Here is a 20,078-nt window from a genome sequence, read left to right as displayed (position 1 = left end):
AACGACATAGTAAAGTAAGGCATAAAAAGTCATAAAAACGTCATAGTATAGTAAGGCATAAAAAGTCATAAAAACAACATAGTAAAGTAAGGCATAAAAAGTCATAAAAACGTCATAGTATAGTAAGGAATAAAAAGTCATAAAAACGTCATAGTATAGTAAGGTAGAAAAAGTCACAGTATAGTAAGGCATAAAAAAGTCATAGTATAGTAAGGCATAAAATGTCTTAACCCAGTACATGTCTGGACCACCAATGGTCAAACCCTGATTTTATAACTGTGATGTTGTTTGACAAAATCACCAAACATATAAATGAAAGACAAAGATTGAGCTTATATTTCAGTTTTATTTACTTATAAACACTCAGATAGAAATTTACAGACTGCGCATTTGGAAAAATTGATTTCGTGTCAGAACTAGGATCAGAAACATCCATCCTCTGCTGCAGTCTGTTCTCCTTGACACCAGTGAACATAATGCCACCGTGAAGTGCAACAGGATGAAATCCCAGAAGGTGCGGCGACGTCCGGAGTCCTGCCACGCCTACCACCCAAAGGTCAGTGCCGTGACTGAGGGATCATGGTGAACACATGATGAACACATGATGAATGCAATGAATGATTTTGAACACAGCCTCATAAACAGTGGACACATTAGAAATAATCTCCTCCTAGAAACATGATGTCACTTCCCATTTACATACAAACATTTAACTTGGTTCCAACATTACATAAATGTAACACAATACACTTAAAATAACAAAAATCTATGTCCGAACACTTTATTTAAATCTCCCTTTTAAAAAGAGGAGGCTCTGAGCCTCTCTTCTGATTGGCTGACTGTTGTCTGAGTGATCCAATAAAAATATAGCAGATTTCAGGTAAAACACTCAGAGAAACCAAATCCTGCAAGGTTTGGATGGTGGGTCCAGGTGGGCGGGGCTTGGTGACTGCTTTGTTGTGACATCACAAAGTTCCAGAAGTCCTGACGGCTGGTTTTAAGGCTCAGTTTCTGAATACAGGCTGTGTGCATTTCTCTGTGGACTGAGGCTTTGATACTTTCACAGTATTAATATAGAACCTAGACCTGATCTATAATCACACTACACATGGACAGACCTTTACACTGGACAACCCTTTAAGTTTTAATGGTGGAACCTGAATCAGCAGTTTGAGACCAGCTAATATTGAATGTAGGACTTTACACTTCGACTTAGAAAGAGCTGGAGAAGCATGATCTCACACCTCCAGGAAATAAATCATATTAAATCAATAATTAACTGTTGTAATCTTAACCTGATAAAACATGAACTAGTGAAAGTGTATTTATTTAAAAGCTGATAGATATATATCCTCTACTGATGATGCATGTTTTCATGTATACTGATATGTACCAATATGTTAAACCTCAACAGGAAGATGCAAAGGACTGTGGAGGGGCGTCGGCCATCTCCCTGTCGATTTCCCTCTTCTCCAGCTCTCTGCTCGTCTCATTGGTTCACCGGTGGACATAAACCAGGACCAACCCATCAATCGGGATGCTCAGAGGGGAGCCGGAGCCGGGATTTAAAGAAGAAGAAGGACTTCTAATAAGAAAACAGAGCATGTAGCCAAGGGATTTATTCTTCTTTCTTTTTACTTGCCACGAGAGACAACGGGACATCTTTTGTTTCCTGCTGCTCAGACGAGCTTCAGTCTCTCTGCGGCGCAGATAAAGGGCTATTTGATTTTTTTAAAAACTGATTTGGCCTCGTTCCTGAACAGGGAGGAAAAGCTCTGAGGAGTCCTCATCCTGATGAAGCCCCAAGCAGACTCTCGAGGGGAGGGGACTCTCGGTGCCCCCCCCCCCCGGTGGACAGGTGTAAACAGTGCAGCTTCTGTTTGGAGAAATGTTGCCATTACATTTAAAACAAGAATGTAGCATCTTTGTAGCTTTTTTTGATACAGAAATCTTGTGTATGAGTAGAGTTTTACATTCAAGTGATTTAACACAACTCTTCAGACGTAGGAAAAACAGCTTTAAACACGACGTTCTCAACAGAAAACAGAAATATCACATTTTAGATTTTTAACAAACTGAAGCCAAATGTTTAAGAGACCTAAACTGTGTCGCTCATTGAAGTGCAGGGTTTAAATTCAATGTGATTACTTTATAATAAAGCTGGGGTTTAGTTTGACTGAAGCTGAACCATCATTTTGTAACAGAACAAAATGAGAATTATTTTCAAATGAACTGTTTGTTTTTTTGTTGAGTGCACAGCTATGAACAGTGACCTCTAGTGGCAAGAGGTCATTTCTCTACTAGACATCAGCAGCTAAATAAAATAAACCACAGCTGGAGAGACGTTACACTTCAGGTTTCACTAGACAGGAATAGAGAACTTCACATCCGACACATTTCAAGTACAGTTTCCGGTAACATTCACTTTTACAGGTCTCGTATTTTCAGCAAATTTTTTGGAAACTTTCCCTGGAGAACAAAATCTTTCAGGTGAAGTTCTCAGAAATCTCAGGATGTTTTTTTTTTCTAAGTCTGAAGTTTTTTTGGCTTTAGTTGGTTAAAGATGAGAAAATTGTCCTGAATCCAATAAACATTTTTTCACTTCCATTTGTTTTTCATTCAGTTTATTTTCACGTGGAGCACCAAGCGTCTTTTACACAACAGAGACTGAGTTTGTACATGAGGACATGTCAAGTCTTTAAAGTCTTACCTCCACAGCATCATCACCAGGTCCCCGCCCCCCCAATGTCAGAAATACTTAACGGTGCGTTCAAGTGTTTCTTATCAACTTGTAAAGTCAGAAATTTTGAGGCAAGTTTCCCTCAAACAAACAATAAAGTTTCTTAATTGTGTCTGAACAATTTGAGGGAAATAATTAGGTTTTGAATTTTTATTTTATATATATTTTCTATATAAAGTCAAACTACAAGTAAATTTGTATATATTTTTATATGGGAGAGATGATTATATTCACATTTAGCAGCAGCAGTTTCACTGACCTGACACACCCGACATCATTGGTGGGTGTCATTGGTTGTTCTCTCTGATAACCACACCCCCATTAGCGATGTCACAGTGTCCTAACGTGCACCTGTTCATCACTGGAGTCAGGTGAGAATCTAAACCACCACCAAGACACATTAATAAGGATATGACCCAATTTGAAAAAGTTAATTAAAACTGCTGCTTTTTGCAATTCTGATATAAAAATCACAAATTTTTCATGTGTAATTTCTGACTTTTTGAGTTGTGTTCATTTACTTCAGCAGAAAGTTACAGGTGATACATGTACACATCCATGTCTCTGTAATAATGCACTTCCTGTCAGTGAGGTCTGAAACACAGCTGACATACCTACAGGAGGGTTCGGTTGATTCAAGCTGCGTTCATCTTCTCATGTGACAGTAAAAAACCAGGCTGACGTTCATCCAGGTTCAGCAGCTGTTAAACATCAGTTTGTTCATGCGTCAGTCGAACCCTCCTGCAGCTGAGCAGCGAGGTCGCCGCCTGCTGGACGGCTGCAGTAACAACGATAATGTGACATCACCAAGAAAAACAATCTCCCTATAGATACAGTGATCAATAACTTTTGTCTTTTCTTTTTAGTCTGAACCTCTTCTACTTCCACCAGTCATTTCCAACATTTTTACTTAAATTTAAACTTAATATGTGATGAAAATCATTTAAATGCAAAGATCTTTTTTTCTTCCAATAATTCAATTTCATATATCTGGACATGTTTTATCTTCCATATAGGGAGGAACTCCGCTGTAATAAAAAATGGATTTGTTTTCTAATGAAACATCAGATATGTTTCTCACCCTGTCTGGAGGATGAGGTGGCGTGGAGGCAGAAGTGACGTCAGGCTGAGAAGTTTAATTGGTTTCACTCTGTTCAGAAGAGCAGCTGATAAAAATTAAAAAAAAATGAAACATAAATAAAGCAACTTTTACTCTGCGACAGAGGGATCAGTGCTGAGGATGAGCTGCATTCATTTGGCCTGAAATGGCTTTTTTTTTTTTTAGGGGGATTTTACCTTTAAAAATTAGCAGCAGAAATCCTTCAGAGAACTAGACGTTACCCATCAGCCACCGGGCCGATGACGAAGCAGCTTCTGGACGATTCGTTAACTCACAGAATTTATACAAACATTTACACGTCGAGCGTCGAGGTGTGTCGGCGTGAAATAACTCCAAAGTGACGGTTACTGAGGAGCTGTGGGCTGACACGAGTTAATGCAGGAAAACTTCTGCACTTACTTTGAAATCTTGTAAAAACAGGAAACAAAAAAAAAAAACTTCACACTCAAAATATTTAAACCTGTAAAAATGTTTTTAAATTCAGCTGCAAATTTTCACCTGGAGCTTCTTCCTCGTTGGCAGGGAGGCAGACGTCCATCACAGAGCAGAAATAAATACAAAGATAAATCAGTCTGTTCACACGCTGTAAATGAGCTTCACTTACATTCAATGCAGGAAGATTAAAATCTGCTCTGCTGTCTCCTGTTGGTCGAGCGTTAAGGCGTTTCGGAGCAGCTTCCTCAGTGAAGCGTTTCTGGATAAATAAAAGTGAACTCTACATTTAACCGGAGGTTGTGCAGCCTGGAGGTTCTCAGGAGGAAGATCTGATCTCAAATCTGTCATTTACAAACATAATTTACTTTTTTTTTTTTTTGTCCCAGAAACCTGTGATCTCAGCCCCAACTTTAAATCAAACCCACACTCACACAGAGAGCAGCTGTGGGACTAATGGGATGAAGCTGCTGGTGATTTCAGGGCATCAAGTTAATAATTTGAGTTTGGGTTATTAACCTGAAGGAGCCAAAACAAACTGAGGGTGTGAATTACTAATCTGTGGAAGTCATTTATAAAAGAACCCCCCCTGTAGCCCCTCCCAGGCCTGTAGAGCCGGGTCAGCACTGAGTTGAGTTTTTTTGCAGCTGGGACGTGAAGTGTTCGTTTGTCTCATCCGAGTCCCGCCCCTCCCCCGAGCGGCGGCGGCGCTACACAGCCTGCTGTTTGTCTTGAGCCGGCACCGCCTCCTCGGCCTCCGCCCCCCTCTCCTGGTTCCAGTCCCGGAGGCCCTCCGGCAAACTGGTGTCCTCCTCGAAACTCCCCGTCCCCTCCACGAACTCCTCGTACGTCGACTTCTCCTCGAACGGCCGCGGGCCCAGCAGCTCCAACATGTCCGCCTTGTCCAGGACCTCCTTCTCCAGGAGGCGCTTCCCCACCTGAGGAGCAAACCAGGACACAACACTGAGGTCACTTCTCTTTTCCTCTGGGATACAGGTGATTCTCTTCAGCACGCGTGTTGTTCATCATCATTTGTATGAAGTTATAGATGAATGGTGAAGAGTAGTAAAGGCGTGAAGGAAACCAAAAGCTTCTTTCATTTATTTATCCACCTCTCTCTCTTGAACTTTTAAAACCTTTTTCAGTCACACTGGTCTAAGATTAATAAGAATAATGCAATAAAAATATCTTTTACTTTAGACTTTCTCGCTCTGCTCCCGGGGACAAAGGAACAAAAATAAAGACGTTTGAATTTAAAACCTGCAGCTGTTGCAGAGACAAATGTCTGAGATGAAACATTTAAGATGTTCGTGGGGAAGTTTGGCCAAAACAAAAAGACGGACAAACGTAGAATGAAGAGTGATGTGCAGTAAATGCCCACAGCCCTCAAGACACCTGAACGTCTACGAGCAGGTGGTGTGTTCGAGTCTCACCATCTCCACCAGCTCCTTCTTTTCCCTGATGAGCTGCAGCGTTCGCTCGTACGCTCGATCCACCAGCCCTCTGACCTCGCCGTCGATCAGCTCCGCCGTCGCCTCGCTGTACGGCTTCTCCATCACCATCTCGCCCTGCCGGGGCAGATCGAACGACACCTGCCCCACCTTCTCGCTCATCCCAAACTGCACCACCTGGGGGAGGGAGGAGGAGAACGAGGCGTCACGGCGGGAAAAAGAATGACAGAGACCCGAAGCAGAGCCTGCAGGTGTGCGGCGCTTACCTGAGCGTAGGCCGACTGCGTGACCTTCTTCAGGTCGTCCTGCGCTCCGGTGGTGATCCGGTCGAAGAAGACCTCCTCGGCCACGCGGCCCCCCAGCATCATACACATCCTGTCGAACAGCTGCTCCCGGCTGTACAGGTACTGCTCTCTGGGCAGGTACTGAGCGTAACCCAGACCCTTCCCCCGCGGGATGATCGACACCTGCACACACAGACAGCACAGGTAACATCTGCAGGTGTGATGTGATGACTCCAGGTGTTCTGTACATGCACAAGAGTGTGTCGTACCTTCAGCAGGGGGTCGGCGTGCTGCAGGAACCAGCCCACGATGGCGTGACCGGCCTCGTGATACGCTACCGTCTTCTTCTCTGTGGGCTGCAGGACCTGAGTCTTCTTCTCCAGACCTCCGATGACCCGGTCGATGGCGTGCTCGAAGTGTTTGCCGTTGACGGACGGGTCCAGGTGTCTGGCGGCGATCAGAGCCGCCTCGTTGCAGACGTTGGCGATGTCGGCTCCTGATTGGTTCACAGGGAGAAACAACGACCTCGTGTTATTTTACCTTCTTTTCATTTCACTCTCGTTTCTGTTCGTCTGTTTCAGCGTCTGAAACTTCACAGAAATATTTCTGAAGGTGGCTGTTACAGACCGGTGAATCCAGGTGTAGCTGCGGCCATCTTCCTGGCGAGAGCGTCTTTGTCCAGGTTGGGGTCCAGTTTGATTGGTCGGAGGTGGACTTTAAAGATGGACGCCCTCCCCTTGATGTCCGGAGGACCTGAGAAGAGACGGGAGACATTCACAGCGTTTTTAAACGATTGTTGTTTAATCCTGTTGGTTTTATCCGTCTTGTGGTTTCGCTTCTTTTACTATATTGTTGTTGTTGTTTTTAAAAAGTGCTTCATAAACAAAGTTTCTTATTATTATGTTAATAAATCACATGTGATCATCAGCACTTTTCCACCACGTGGTTTTATTATTGTGAAACAAACTCATCATTCAAGAGCTTATTATTAATTAAATATAATTACACAGGTGAACGTTTGTAACTTCAAGAACGAAAACTCTGGTGGAGGTGATGATGTCACGTTGTATGACATGGATCTGGGGGCGATCTGACAGCCGATTGGTTGGGGCGCATAGCACATGGGCTCTTATGTCCCGGGCAGCGTGTCCCTCGGGTCGGACCATTTTCTGTCTGTAATTCCCTCAACTCCCTAAACTAAACTGTCTGTCTCCAAAACTGACAGCAAAACCATGTGTTGAGGTGTACCTATGTAGATCTGTCTGTCGAAGCGTCCCGGTCTCATCAGAGCAGGATCCAGGATGTCGGGTCTGTTGGTTCCGGCCAGGACGACCACGTTAGTGGCCGTGTTGAAACCTGAAAACACAGGAGGCGAAGACATGAAACATCAGACCTCCACGGTCCAGCCTGAACCATCGGACTCCAGCTGTTCTGCAGCGTACCGTCCATCTCCACCAGCAGCTGGTTCAGCGTGTTCTCCTGCTCGCTCTGACCTCCGAAGTTCCCCCCTCCCCTCTTCCTCCCCACGGCGTCGATCTCGTCGATGAAGAGGATGCAGGGGGCGTTCTTCCTCGCCAAGGCAAACATGTCCCTCACCTTCAGGGGGAGAGGAGTCGGTCAAACTCGGAGTCAACACAACATCTGGTTCTCAGAAAGGACAGATGTTCCCCTTCACTCACCCGGGCCGGACCCACGCCCACAAACATCTCCAGGAACTCGGAGCCGTTGACGGTGATGAAGGGGACGTTGGCCTCTCCGGCTGTGGCTTTGGCCAGCAGAGTCTTCCCCGTCCCAGGAGGACCGGACAGCACGGCACCCTGGGATACCACACACAGCATGACAGTCGTTTATACTACCACTATGTCGTTTCATTGTCTCAAACATTTGGGAAAGAAGGAAAAAAAATCAATCATTTAATTCGTCTTTACTTTGATTTTTTTCCATAATTCTGAATTTTGTTGAAGCACAAAGATCTAAAAACCTGATTATCTGAGTTCTGGTCTTTATTTTGGGACTTTTGTACCATTTGAAAATGTTTTCTCTGCGCTCTGGATAAGATTGTGTTCTGTTCTGTACCTTGGGGATCTTGGCTCCGAGGTCCTGGTACTGCTGTGGGTTCTTCAGGAAGTTGACGAACTCCAGGATCTCCACTTTGGCCTCCTCGCAGCCGGCCACGTCCTTGAACTTCACGTCGATGCTGTCCTTCATCATTTTGGCCGTGGACTCGCCCATGCTGAAGGGCCCGCCCCTCCCGCCGCCGGCTCCTCCTCCCATTGGCCCTCGCCGCAGGGTGAAGAGCAGGAAGCCAATCAGCAGCAGAGTGGGGAGCATGCTCATCAGAAAAGAGCTGCGAGGACGAGGAGGAAACGTCAGACAGCAGATGGGGAAAATGTCAAAGCATTAAAGAAACTCACTAACTGCTTTATGTGACGTATAAAACAATCATTTTCAGGAAATTAAGATTGAGAAATTTTGGGACGTCTAATAAATCGAGGACAAGACATCAGATACGGTTTCTGAATGGAGACGGCTCCAGGTCAACAGTGCTCGCAGCTAATGAGCAGTTAAGGAAGAGGAGTTCAGCATGAGTTTCTGAAGGCTGCTGTGACGCCTCTTTCTGCCACACAGCAAATAAACTCATGACGAGTTCAAAGCGCCTCCGACGTCTTAACCACAAAAATGAACCGGGGAGAAAATATGTCAAACAGCCACGAATCACAGCTGATAAACTCAGAGAGAGTGAAACCGCCAGAGGAAATGACTGACGGGAGAGAGTGCGAGTCTGCGTCCCTGTTAGCACCTGGCATTAACATCAGGTGCTGATCACAACCGGACAGCTCGACGCTCCCTCCTTACATCCGAGCTGTGCGGTGCACCGTTGTTAAACTCACCCGTCGCTCTCGGTGCTGTAGACGACGGTGGCTCGGTGCGACGGCTCCAGGCCGAGCTCCATGTGCGCCGTCTCCAGGTTCCTCTCGAACGTGTCCACGCTGCCGATGTTGAACCAGACGTAGCTCTGCACACATGACGTCGTGTTACTGTCTGACGTCATCTAACGCCTTTTCAGCCTCTAGAAAATCTTTACTTTTGTTTAATTATTCACAGACTGAAATAAAGTCAAATTTTAATAAAGGGAATGTTACATTTTTTTTAAACTGACGATTCAAATACACAAAGACTAAACAAAAGCATCTAACAAAGCCTTACTGAGTACGTGGTATTAAAAATCGGACTAAAGCCCATTTCCAAACTGATTCCACAGGATCATTCCTCAGTCATCAAAATGCAGCAGATACTGACAAATACGCTAAATTTCATTACAGCAGCAAAAAACTGCATGAAAATGAGGTAAAAGTTCGATTTTTTACATATTCTCTCTTTTAGAGATGATCAAATAAGATTCAATTTCGTTTGTTTCTTCTCACCGCATCAGCGTCGGCTCCCGGCATCAGGATGACTCTGACGTATTGTTTGTTGATGACCTCCAGCCGATCCACCTGGACAGACAAAAGTATTAGAAATATTACAATTATATTCTTAAAAATTACATTTTCTTTTTCCAGCTGAGGCGTGTTAGTAACTACAGGACTGACTGGTGTGAATCCAGTGTGTCCTGGTATAAATGTCCCATGATTCCCCTCACCAAGCCTCTGCCCAGGTATCGGTGGACGAAGTCCTTCCAGCTGATCTCTCTGCCGTTGTCTCTGAAGTAGAAGTAGAGCAGAGCTGAACCGACTCCGGCCACGGTGATCGCCATGTAACGGAAATCCTTCTCGTCCCAGGGGAAGTCGCCCTGAGGAGCAGCAGAGAGGAGACGCAGGTGTTGAAGTCAGGAACAGGTTATAAAGACGTCGCGGTGATGAGGACACACGGGACGTCTGCTACACAGCTGACAATTACACGAGTCGTCTTGGTTTCCATTATTATAGCTGTTTTTTTTTATTTTAGTTGAACTACACAGAAGAAGTCTTTAAACAGCTTATAAGAATTTCTATATTCAAATATGTGTGTGTGTTCATTATACTTTGTGATGTCAGTTTGAATTGTGACAAACCTTCTGCATTCGGCTCCACCAGTCTTTTCCTCCACCTGCTCCTCCTCTCTTCCCTCCTCCTGATCTTCCACCTCCACCTCCTCCTCCTCCTCCTCCTCCATCTGAAACTCAAAGACGGTTTTATTACAACCAGGATTCATTCCCTCGTTTCCATCCCAGTATCAGGTTTCATCTCGCCTCTGCTTCCAGTGAAATAATCATTTAAGAGTGAGTTATTTCCTAAACTGAGGCTGCTGTTACATGATATTATCCCTGTTACACCAGCAGCAGAGCGTCACATCCAACAGCCTGAGGACATGGAAAATGTCAACATTTCAAATCTTTGCTTGATTTATTTATTAAACATCACAGCATTTAAACAGCTTTATTTGACAGATTATATTTCTATTATGCCTCCAGGTGTTTCTGCTGCTGTCTGGTGGTAAATACGAGCGACTGAAGCTGCTGAACTGATTCAATAATATCCTGAGTGGTGATGAATGCAGGTAAAAACTATGAGAATTTGTATTAAATCAACTAAGAGAAAGCGAGACTGAACGCACATCAGGGCTGAGCGATATGTTTTAAATCAATATTGGCATGAATCTCCATATAACAAACAGATGCAAAATCACATGTAAATGATGAAAATACAATAATTGTCCGAGTCAAACGTAATGTATGCCGCAATAAAATGAGAAAATAATAACCACATAAAAACGCACACCCAGCAGCTCTCACCTTTGGGTTCAGTGGAGAACAGTCGTCGCTGAGTCGGCTGGAATCTGCGACACAGCAGGAAGTTAGCCGGAGTCCGACAGACGTTCTGGAAAAGACCCCAGAACCCCTGTTAGTACAGATAGTGGTATATGGCTTTACGACCACACACACTGAGGGTCACCTGACCTTCACTGCATTAGTCTCTGTGATCAGTGCAATAATGCAGATGTAGGGATCAGCATGACAAAAGTAAGTAGGAAACGTTCTTCTGTTTACTTCTGGTCTGGGTCTGTTTGGAAAATCTAACACCACTGCACGCACTGATTTTTTAGACAATAGTGTCTTTTCAACTTTGTGTTTGTCTCTTTCCTGTTTAAAGTGTCATGACCCCGCGCACAAAGCAGCTCCATAAAGAACTGGTTCTCCCACTTTGGTGTGAACTGCACCGACCCCTGAGCTCAACCCGCATCCAGCAGCTCTGTTATAGCAGCACATTAATGCCCATGGTTCATATTCAACTATCACATAGTGTATAGGTGGCCACATACTTTGAACCATGAAGTGTACAATACAATAATCACTAAAGTATCAAATGTTTTTCAACAGCTATTTTGAAAACATATTAAAATTTTTGATATTCAATGCTGTGATAAACTATACTCACATGCCCGTATGTACATAGAAAGCTAATTTAAGGCATGAGTCAGACAAAAGTGTGAAACACCTTTTTTGTGCTTTGAGCTGCAGTAGAAGGAGACTAACACAAGGAGGGAATTTTGTACTAGAAACAATACAACTCTGGAAAATACCCATTCATTTGTCCTCCTCTCATTTCAGCTTCAGTTAAACATTAGAAGCCACATTATAGTGGAGCAGGCACTGTGGATTTAACCCTTCGTCACTTACACTGAAGCTGTCTTAAGGAGATGTTTTCGGCACATGTATGGTCTGGATGAACATTAATAACTACCAATGACCCTTTAAATGTGCAACTGGGCATGTGACCATGTGACCATGTGACCACGAACATACATGTATCTGTATAAAACTAAGGAGACAACAGAATGGAATGATTGAAGTCTGACGCCATTTGACAACAGTGTATAAACAGTGTATAAATAGTAGTGTAAAAAGGATTGTTAAAATCCAAAATCCAAAGTAATCTATTTCAACAGCTTGTTTTATTTGATCTGTCAAATATGGTAAAGAAAAGCGTCAAGTGTGTCAAATATTAGCTGGTTTTCATTTGAGGGGCTGAAACGTCTGCAACTGAAACTAATAATTCATTACCAAAAATAGTTGTTGATTAATCAATTAGTCTACAGCTCAGGAGCTATCTGTAGCTTTTTTAATGACTAATTACAGTATTAGCTACTGCTAGCTAATCCCTCCGTCAACAATGGTGTAGAACAATCCCACGTATGTGTCACATCTGCTGATAAAAGAAGTAGTATGTTACCGATACTTGATCCTTTAAAAACAGCTAACGGTTACATCACCTAGCGTTGTCCGTACACTAATGTTAGCTAGCGGCTAGCAGTGTTTTCAGAAAGAAAAAAGTCGATTTCTTCTCGTAAAAGATTATTTTCATTGGATTTTATTGGATCGTAATAATGCTGAATTAAAGAGTGGAAAAGGTGTAAAGCAGAGAAAGTCTGAAGTAGACTTTTAGATGGTATGTTATCTTGTTAATACACAAACGACCCCTGAACTGGATGGTTCTGCAATCAGATTTAGCACGCAGTCGGGCTAGCTAGATATCCGTTCGTCTAGACAAACAAATTTCAGTTTAAATCTAACCTCCATCCCACGTGAAGAAGATAGTTGGTCCATTACGTCCCTCACGGACTAATTTTTTCTTCTTTTTTTTTTTTTTTACACAGCTATTACTCAAAAACTTCCATCTTCACTTACCGGGGCGGCGGAGCTCAGGTATCCGGCTGAGAAGAACCGTCCTGCCGTCACCGCGGAGAGCCGTGCCCGGGCTCCTCCAGCCCGACAGAGAGGCAGAGCGGCCGCTGAGAGAAGCCTCAGCAGCTGAGACATCCTCCCTCTGCCACCTGCCCAACCTTTTAGTCAAAAACACTAACTTTTTTTTTTTTTGCTTAGTTCCCTCCAGCGAACTTCATTGTGTAGCTGGTGCAAATGTTATTGAATAAGAGCAACGGTGAGAAATGTCAACGGGAGGATGATGTAAAGGCCCAGGAGATTGTCTCTGCAAATGCCTGTACGAAATTATTGTTTGAAAATTTAAAAATATAATAATGATAAAAAATTATTTAGGTAAAAAACACAATTTCACTACAAAACAAAATAAGCCGCTGATCTGCTGTACGTAAATGCATATAATTCGATTTAAAATGGCTTTATTACTTTCAGGCATGAGACGATGAGCCGCGGGTCCTCACAGCACACCTTCACTCTGATTGGCTGAGACAGAGAGGCACATTCTCCAATGCTGCTCACCTCGACTTCATGTAACACTCACCAAAACATGTCGTAACCGTGACTGTCTGTTTCTCTACTTCTGTCCATTATTGTCATGTAAAAAAAAAACAAAAAAAAAAACATAGTATAAAGATTTGGATTTCCAATAATTTCAGCTCTAGAGCCTGGGGGATTAATGAAATTGCCATGTGAGGGTCAATAAAGGTTCAAAAAATATTTAATACATTTAACAACATGATAAAATATTGAAAATACAACATTAGCAAGATTGAAATAAAGAAGGTAAAAAAGGAAAATGATCAAAATTAAATTATCAATTTCCCAGAGGCTCTGCTGGTAATCAACGGTCAACAACCCACAGATTTTTAATTAACTATCACAGGACTATAACACAAAGAAAAGCAGCAAATCCTTAATGTCAAGAGGTTAAAACCATAAAATTTAGTGATATTTGTCCAGAGACAACTTTTCTCCTTTTAATATTAAAACTACAAACAATACATATAAAAAAAACAAACAAACAAAAAAAAACAATACCATTATTTTACACTGCGAAAGGGATGGCTGAATGTGATTTCAGTTGGACTGTCATCAATTAGCTAATTAGATTAATTGAAACAGAAAAACCTAAAACAGAAAAATGAAATCAACTAATCATTTCAGCTGTATTTTCAGTTGCTTCATATACACTGTACAAAAACTGTAAATATATAATCACGTATTGGAAATTCAACAGTCAGCAAATGTAAAGCAATTTTGTAACTGGGGGGAAAAAAATGAACAAAAAGCAAAGAAAGGTTTAATTTAATACAACACAACAGACACCCATCTCTCTCCATCCCTGGTTGTGTTGAGGCTGTAGCTGCTCGTCCTCGGAGCTTCCTGTGGAATTGTCAGTACTGTGGAAGTCTTTGGACGGATGTAACTGGTTAATGAAATGAAAACTTTATGTTGTTGTTTCTTTGTATAACTGTAATTTTGTTGATGTTATATGGTCCCGATATTATACAATATACTGTTGTTGTACAACTGTAGGAGAATAAAAAACCCTCAGCTTCCTCTGTAGGTGCTGTAGGAGAACCGACTCATAAGCAGAGGGAGGTGGAACCTCTGCTCCGGGTCACTGATGGTGAACACGACCTGGAGACACACACAAACCACACTGAATCATATAGTTTATTATAGTAGATACTATATTTATCTCCTGTAGTGAAACACATATCATTGTCATGGTTCAATCATATTCCTCAAGACACAAACAAACTCCATCCTCACTATCTTTTTTTCAGATTTGGCGACACCTTGTGGCGATCAGTGGTCACATCGGAGGTGTTTTCATAAGCAGCTGTTGTGCTGATGAAACTGTTCATATATTCATTTACAGTGGTGGAAGTGTCAATACAACAGTGTAAAAATACACAAGTAAAAATCCTGCATTCATGATTTTACTTCAGTAGAACTACAAAAGTATTCGCAGCAAAACTTACTTAAAGTAGTAAAAAGTACTCACTATGCACAATGGCCCATTTGAGAATATTATATATTATATAACAGGATTATTATCACTGAGGCAATAATGTGTAAGTACCATGAATGGTGCATCTTTTAATTTCTTCATATACTAATTTAGTTTTTGATTATATAAATATCAAATAAACGTAATGGAGTGTTTTCCTGTGAAATATAGTGGAGTTGGAAAATTAGTAAATATTCTTAGTCACCATTGTTAATTTATAAATTCTTTTGATAAATATTTGAATTACCCATTTGAATACTATTTAATTAAATCCTTAGAAAAAATGTATTTATTAATACTTATTTATAGATCGTTATGTAAGTGACATCTTGACTCTGATCAACACATTGATCTCAAACACTAGGGCTCACCTCTACATAGGGGTAGAAGGAGGTCTGACCCTGACTCTCCCAGTATGAACCGGTCTCAAAGCGCAGCTTGTACATGCCGGGGGTGAAGGCTCCTCGGCTGATGAGTCCTGGGCAGCGCCCATCTTCGTTTGTTGTCCTAAAAATCATCAAAGTGAGTCGTATCCACAACTCACTTTGAAACTCAGAGGGACTCTGACTGTCAGCTTCAGTCTCTAATCCTTCTACCTTTCTCTCTGACAAAGAAAAGCTCCGCCCTGCTCTCCTCCAGAAAACATTATGGTACAATTTCAATATTAAAATTCAGCATCTTCTCCTCAGGTTTCAGATCAGACACATGTTCGCACCCTTACCCAACACTCAGCATGTTCCATATCATCAGCTTGGTGTCGAGTCGATGCAGGCTGATGGCCATCTTGGCTGCTGGGACGCCATCACCGGCGTTCAGCACGTGAGTGGTCAGAGGGCTGGACTCTGCTGCTGCCATGGTCTGCTGGAGAGGAGGTGAGAACAGGTGATTCTTACCTGTATATTTCCCTCACATTAGACCCTGACTAGGAATCAGCTGCAACATTTACCCCATCAACAATAAAGCAACACACAAAATGACCAAAAATACTATTTCAATTAGAGTTTAAATTAACACTTGCAAGAAAATCAATGGTTCACCAGCAGATTAAAGATTAAACCATGCTTCTCAGTTAGTCCACAAAGTAGTCCAAGGACTTTCAACCACATTTGACCCTTGACTCCCCCTGCCCCCCACCCAAAACATCTCATGATATCCAGCAGTTAGTGGTAGTCATGTGAATGTGAGTTCCTCCTGCTGCTTTCTGTTAAAAATGTAAATAAATACAAATATATCAGTCTAAGAAACCTCCTGTAATATTTTTCTGCATATGAGGAGACCAACCTAAAGATGGCTCCCAACCCAAACAACCCTGAATAGGAAAACTAACGAGTAGCAACATGTAACACGTCCAGAAAATGGGAATGAAAAACACAAAGAAAAAAAAAGATCAAAGATCAACCAACATTGATATTGATCCTGGTTGAAAACATGAACAAAACACTTGTGTGAAGTGTTTTAAATCCACTTTCTGGAGACAAATGCAGAATGCTCACACACAGGTGAAGACATGTGTATTAATGTGAAACTGAGAGACCTCACAGCTCAGTCAGTTTCAGTGCAGTTTGTAGTAAGAGAAGCCTTACCTCCGTGTACACACTCCTCTCTGCTGCAGCGACTTCATTCACTTCCCAAAACTCACCCAACCAGTTGTACCATCACTGCACACGCCCACTGCTCAGAGACACTTTACCCAGCCTGCACCGCAAACAGACCCGGTGTCAAAGGTCGTTCCTGACTCTCAGGAGTCAGTAGAACCAGCTGACGGTGCAGCTCAACATGTGGTTCACCGTTTGATCGTGATTGTTTGTACATGATAAGGTTCTGATTTAATTAAAACACTGACTGTCTATTACCATATACAGCCTGAGTGGAAGTTATTCTTTAATCATAATCCTGTCACATAATTAAATTTTTTATTGTTGCTGCTTCAATATTTTCAATTGTTTTTGTACATCTACACATTCACGGTCCAGACGTACACTGGGTTTTTACATAGTCTTGTTTTAGGGGTCACTCAGGGCAGTGAATCAAATCGGTCACAAATGTAACATCACTATTTCCGATTGAACTTCCAACACTGGTTTTTTGATTATTAATCAGATTCCAGAGCAGCTGGTGTCAACTGGTTCAGTTGATTATACTATTTCTGATTTAGGTAGATTTACACTGTAAAAAAAAATCCTAATTTTACAGGATATAACTAAGTTTTCTAATAGTAATTTTCAGTTTTTTTTAAATTGTGAACAAAAGTCTGTAAAATGACAGAAATTATCTGTGAATTAACAGCCAAACTTCTATTTTAAGCATTATGCCAATAATAATGAATTGCATTTATTTCCCATTTTTGTAGAGAAAAATTACTGTATTATTTATACAGTATTTTTTCTGCTTTCTTAAATGACATACAAATCTATCTAAAATGACAGTAATTATCTGTAATTAAAATGTAGCTTGTTATTATAAAGGTTAATGTCCATACGAACAATTTAAAGATCTTCTCTGAATTTCAGGGTGAATCTTATTAGTTTTATATTCATGTGACTTCTACATTCAAACTTTGTAATTCTGGATGAAATGTGTCAAACTTTTTTTCATCACATCAAACTTCAAACTAAAAAAGTTTTAAGTACTGGAATGTATCCCAGCATGCACTGGAAGGAAAGCAGGAAAATGGTTTATCACAACAACACACAATCACACAATCACACACACACACACACACACACACACACACACTCTCAAACCTATGGACAACTTAGAGTCCTCAATTAATTAAATGTGCATGTCTTTGTTCTAGTAATCAGAGTCCTGGAGGAAACACAAGGAGAACAAGCAACACTGCAACTAACACGGTTAGCTGTCACAAGTGTTTCATTAGTCTTACAGGCTGATTGCAAATATCAAATATGTGAGGAGAAACTTGTAATGTTATTGTAGCTGAAGTTAGCATGTGTGCTAATGTTAAACTGTAAAACCACAGTGTAAAACGTTTTCTAACACTAAGACTGATGATGAATAACGGCTCCTGGACTTTTTGCACCTTCCCTCCATCACTTATGGACGGCTGCAACAGCTTCCAGTCAAGCTGTCAGACTGTTGCTCTGTCCTCACTGAGCTATGAAGTATTATTTTACATCTCTACTATAATTTATACTTGTTACTAAATAAGATTTATCCACCTCTTTATTATGCAAACTTGTCTTGTGACAGTGAAGTTCACCTGCACCTTCATTCACAACTGTATTTTATTTCTAATGTCAGTTACAGTTGATTGTAAATTAATGCAGTTTTAATGTGAAATAAAGTTTCTTATGAAGCTTTGCTTTGTTGATGGTTTTTATGGAGTGTGTCTGGTATGAATTTGAGCAGTAGCAGCAGCACAGTATAGAAATCACAACACACTGAAGTTTTTCCTGAATCTGTAATTAATCAAAGACTTTCTATGTTGCTTTAATCAACAACAAACATGATAGAAAATGTTTAAATGTGTCCGTCCTTCAACAGTGACAATACAGGATCTAGAGACAGATACTAGAGTTTATGCTTTTCTAATTTGTCTTACGTACTTACCAATTTAAATAATGAAAACACTAATTCACCAAAGTGACTGTCAGATTCATCATGAGGCAGATGGTAAATATGAAGAAACACTCAGTACAATTTAATCACAGGTTTATTTATTAAACACCTTTTCAAAGACAACAATGAAGTTCTGAATAAGACTAATGAACATGAGCTGTACTACACTGACAACTGCTTCACAATCTGATCTGTCAGTGTTCAGTTCACACTAAAGAGTGTGTGAGGTGAACACATCCGTCTCTGAGGTCACAGCATCACATCTATGAAGAGTCTGGTTTTGCTCCAGGTTGCAGTTCTGGTGGGTCAGTTCCATCTGTTTCCTACTGAACACCGTTTGATGTTAAACTGGTCGATACTTTCACCTGTGAAGGTGGTGACTGTGCTAGAGCTGAACACATTCTGCTCTTCACATGTTGTTACTGTCATCCATCAACAACAGTAGAAATGAAGTAAAAGGCAAGAAAGTGAATCTGTGAACACTGAGGACAGAGAATAATAAACACAAGAAAACTCCTGGAGAACTTTTGAATGTTGCTGCTGCTTGATGCGTGAACTTCACTCCTCGTTTCAATCTGCACAAAGGACGTGACTTTCAGCTTCATTCATGTCGTAGAGACTCATCCTGACACTGACCTCAGTCACTGCAGCTGTCCCTCAGAAAGCCTTTAGAAGCTGTGACGACTGAACACAATAACCTCACACTGATGGTTTCAAACCCAGATTTGTCCCCACAACCACAGCAAGACATGTATACACACACACACACACACACACACACACACACACACATGTACATGCACTTACAGAAGTTGATCTGCAACTTAAACATTACCACAACAACAATCACAGCCTCCACAATGACCATTAAAATAAAACAACACTTCTCAATCAGATTCAGTAAATACTGAACATTATAATCCTCATGAAGGAGGATTTACTGCAGGCCTGTTCCATTATACTGCATTCGTTTCATCCAGGTTCACCTAATACATATATATGAATTAAAAATAAAACTCAAGGACACAAATGCTAAAACAAATCAGCCCTTTATTTCAAGTTTACCCAATATACAGCAACGCTTAATAAAATGCATTTCTTTGGACAGAACGGTGATGGGGTCAATGGGGCAGAGGTAAGTGACTGCAGACTGTCTTAGAAAGGTTCACTGTGTAACTGGTGCTAGATGTCCTGAACCGTCCGTCTCATCTTGTAATACCACTGTCACTGTAGCGCAATAAACTTATCATAAACTAACTAATAGAACTTGAGGTTTCAGGTGAAAACTGATGAATCTCCTCAGGGCTCCTTCCCCCTGGTGACAAGTGGAGTACATGTGTATGACGTTTACTTTTCTAAACGATGCCCATACCATCCACTGCGCCACGCACATTTTGATGTGGAGGCCGCAAGAATAAAAAAAAGGCACACCATTACAAATGAATTCTTACACACACTAAACAGCATTGGTGCCCATGGAACTATTTACAACATTTTTACCAGGGAAACAGTCCACTTCAAGTCTTTCCACTGCGCTCCATTTATAACTTTCTATCCTGGTGTTGAAGAGTTTTATGACCTTTTTAAAGGCCATGGTGAATGCAATCTAAAAATATAATTAAAGAAAAACAGGGGGGGGGGGGGGGGGGGGGGGGGGGGGGGTGTGCAATAAATACATGATTCAGTTAGTCTGTCATCTTTGAATAATATAGACTCTTCAGCCGTAGCCCTGTCCACGACACCATCATCAGCAGC

The 20,078-nt window shown here is 41.5% G+C and overlaps 3 protein-coding genes across 3 annotated transcripts in view; 1 reads left to right on the top strand and 2 right to left on the bottom strand.

The window, feature by feature from the left end:
* The window catches only part of LOC111235934 (voltage-dependent calcium channel subunit alpha-2/delta-4-like), a 13,887-nt gene extending 10,185 nt beyond the window's left edge, over positions 1-3,702 (top strand). The window contains exons 9-10 of the mRNA XM_022764510.1: positions 474-556; positions 1,415-3,702. Coding sequence (XP_022620231.1) covers positions 474-556; positions 1,415-1,513 — 182 coding nt within the window. The 3' untranslated portion in view covers positions 1,514-3,702. The remainder of the gene's footprint in view (positions 1-473; positions 557-1,414) is intronic.
* A 307-nt stretch (positions 3,703-4,009) lies between these two features.
* LOC111235932 (AFG3-like protein 1) lies at positions 4,010-12,931 on the bottom strand. Its single transcript, XM_022764508.1, has 15 exons — positions 12,695-12,931; positions 10,802-10,886; positions 10,082-10,182; positions 9,671-9,820; positions 9,453-9,524; positions 8,919-9,043; positions 8,104-8,374; positions 7,707-7,844; positions 7,470-7,623; positions 7,276-7,383; positions 6,655-6,780; positions 6,297-6,523; positions 6,010-6,210; positions 5,726-5,920; positions 4,010-5,230 (listed from the first exon to the last, which is right to left on the bottom strand). The coding sequence occupies exons 1-15, from the start codon at positions 12,824-12,826 to the stop codon at positions 5,003-5,005; spliced, it is 2,313 nt and encodes a 770-aa protein (XP_022620229.1). The 5' UTR covers positions 12,827-12,931; the 3' UTR covers positions 4,010-5,002.
* Positions 12,932-13,496: 565 nt separating this feature from the next.
* LOC111236021 (5-hydroxyisourate hydrolase-like) lies at positions 13,497-16,357 on the bottom strand. The gene is made up of 4 exons (XM_022764606.1): positions 16,328-16,357; positions 15,466-15,605; positions 15,116-15,251; positions 13,497-14,368 (listed from the first exon to the last, which is right to left on the bottom strand). The coding sequence occupies exons 2-4, from the start codon at positions 15,597-15,599 to the stop codon at positions 14,279-14,281; spliced, it is 360 nt and encodes a 119-aa protein (XP_022620327.1). The 5' UTR covers positions 15,600-15,605; positions 16,328-16,357; the 3' UTR covers positions 13,497-14,278.
* Between the last annotated feature and the right edge of the window lie 3,721 nt (positions 16,358-20,078).

Source organism: Seriola dumerili, unplaced genomic scaffold (assembly GCF_002260705.1).
Source record: "Seriola dumerili isolate Sdu_G_001 unplaced genomic scaffold, Sdu_1.0 BDQW01000550.1, whole genome shotgun sequence".
Classification (NCBI taxonomy): domain Eukaryota; kingdom Metazoa; phylum Chordata; class Actinopteri; order Carangiformes; family Carangidae; genus Seriola; species Seriola dumerili.
This window is presented reverse-complemented; position numbering and strand designations above follow the sequence as displayed.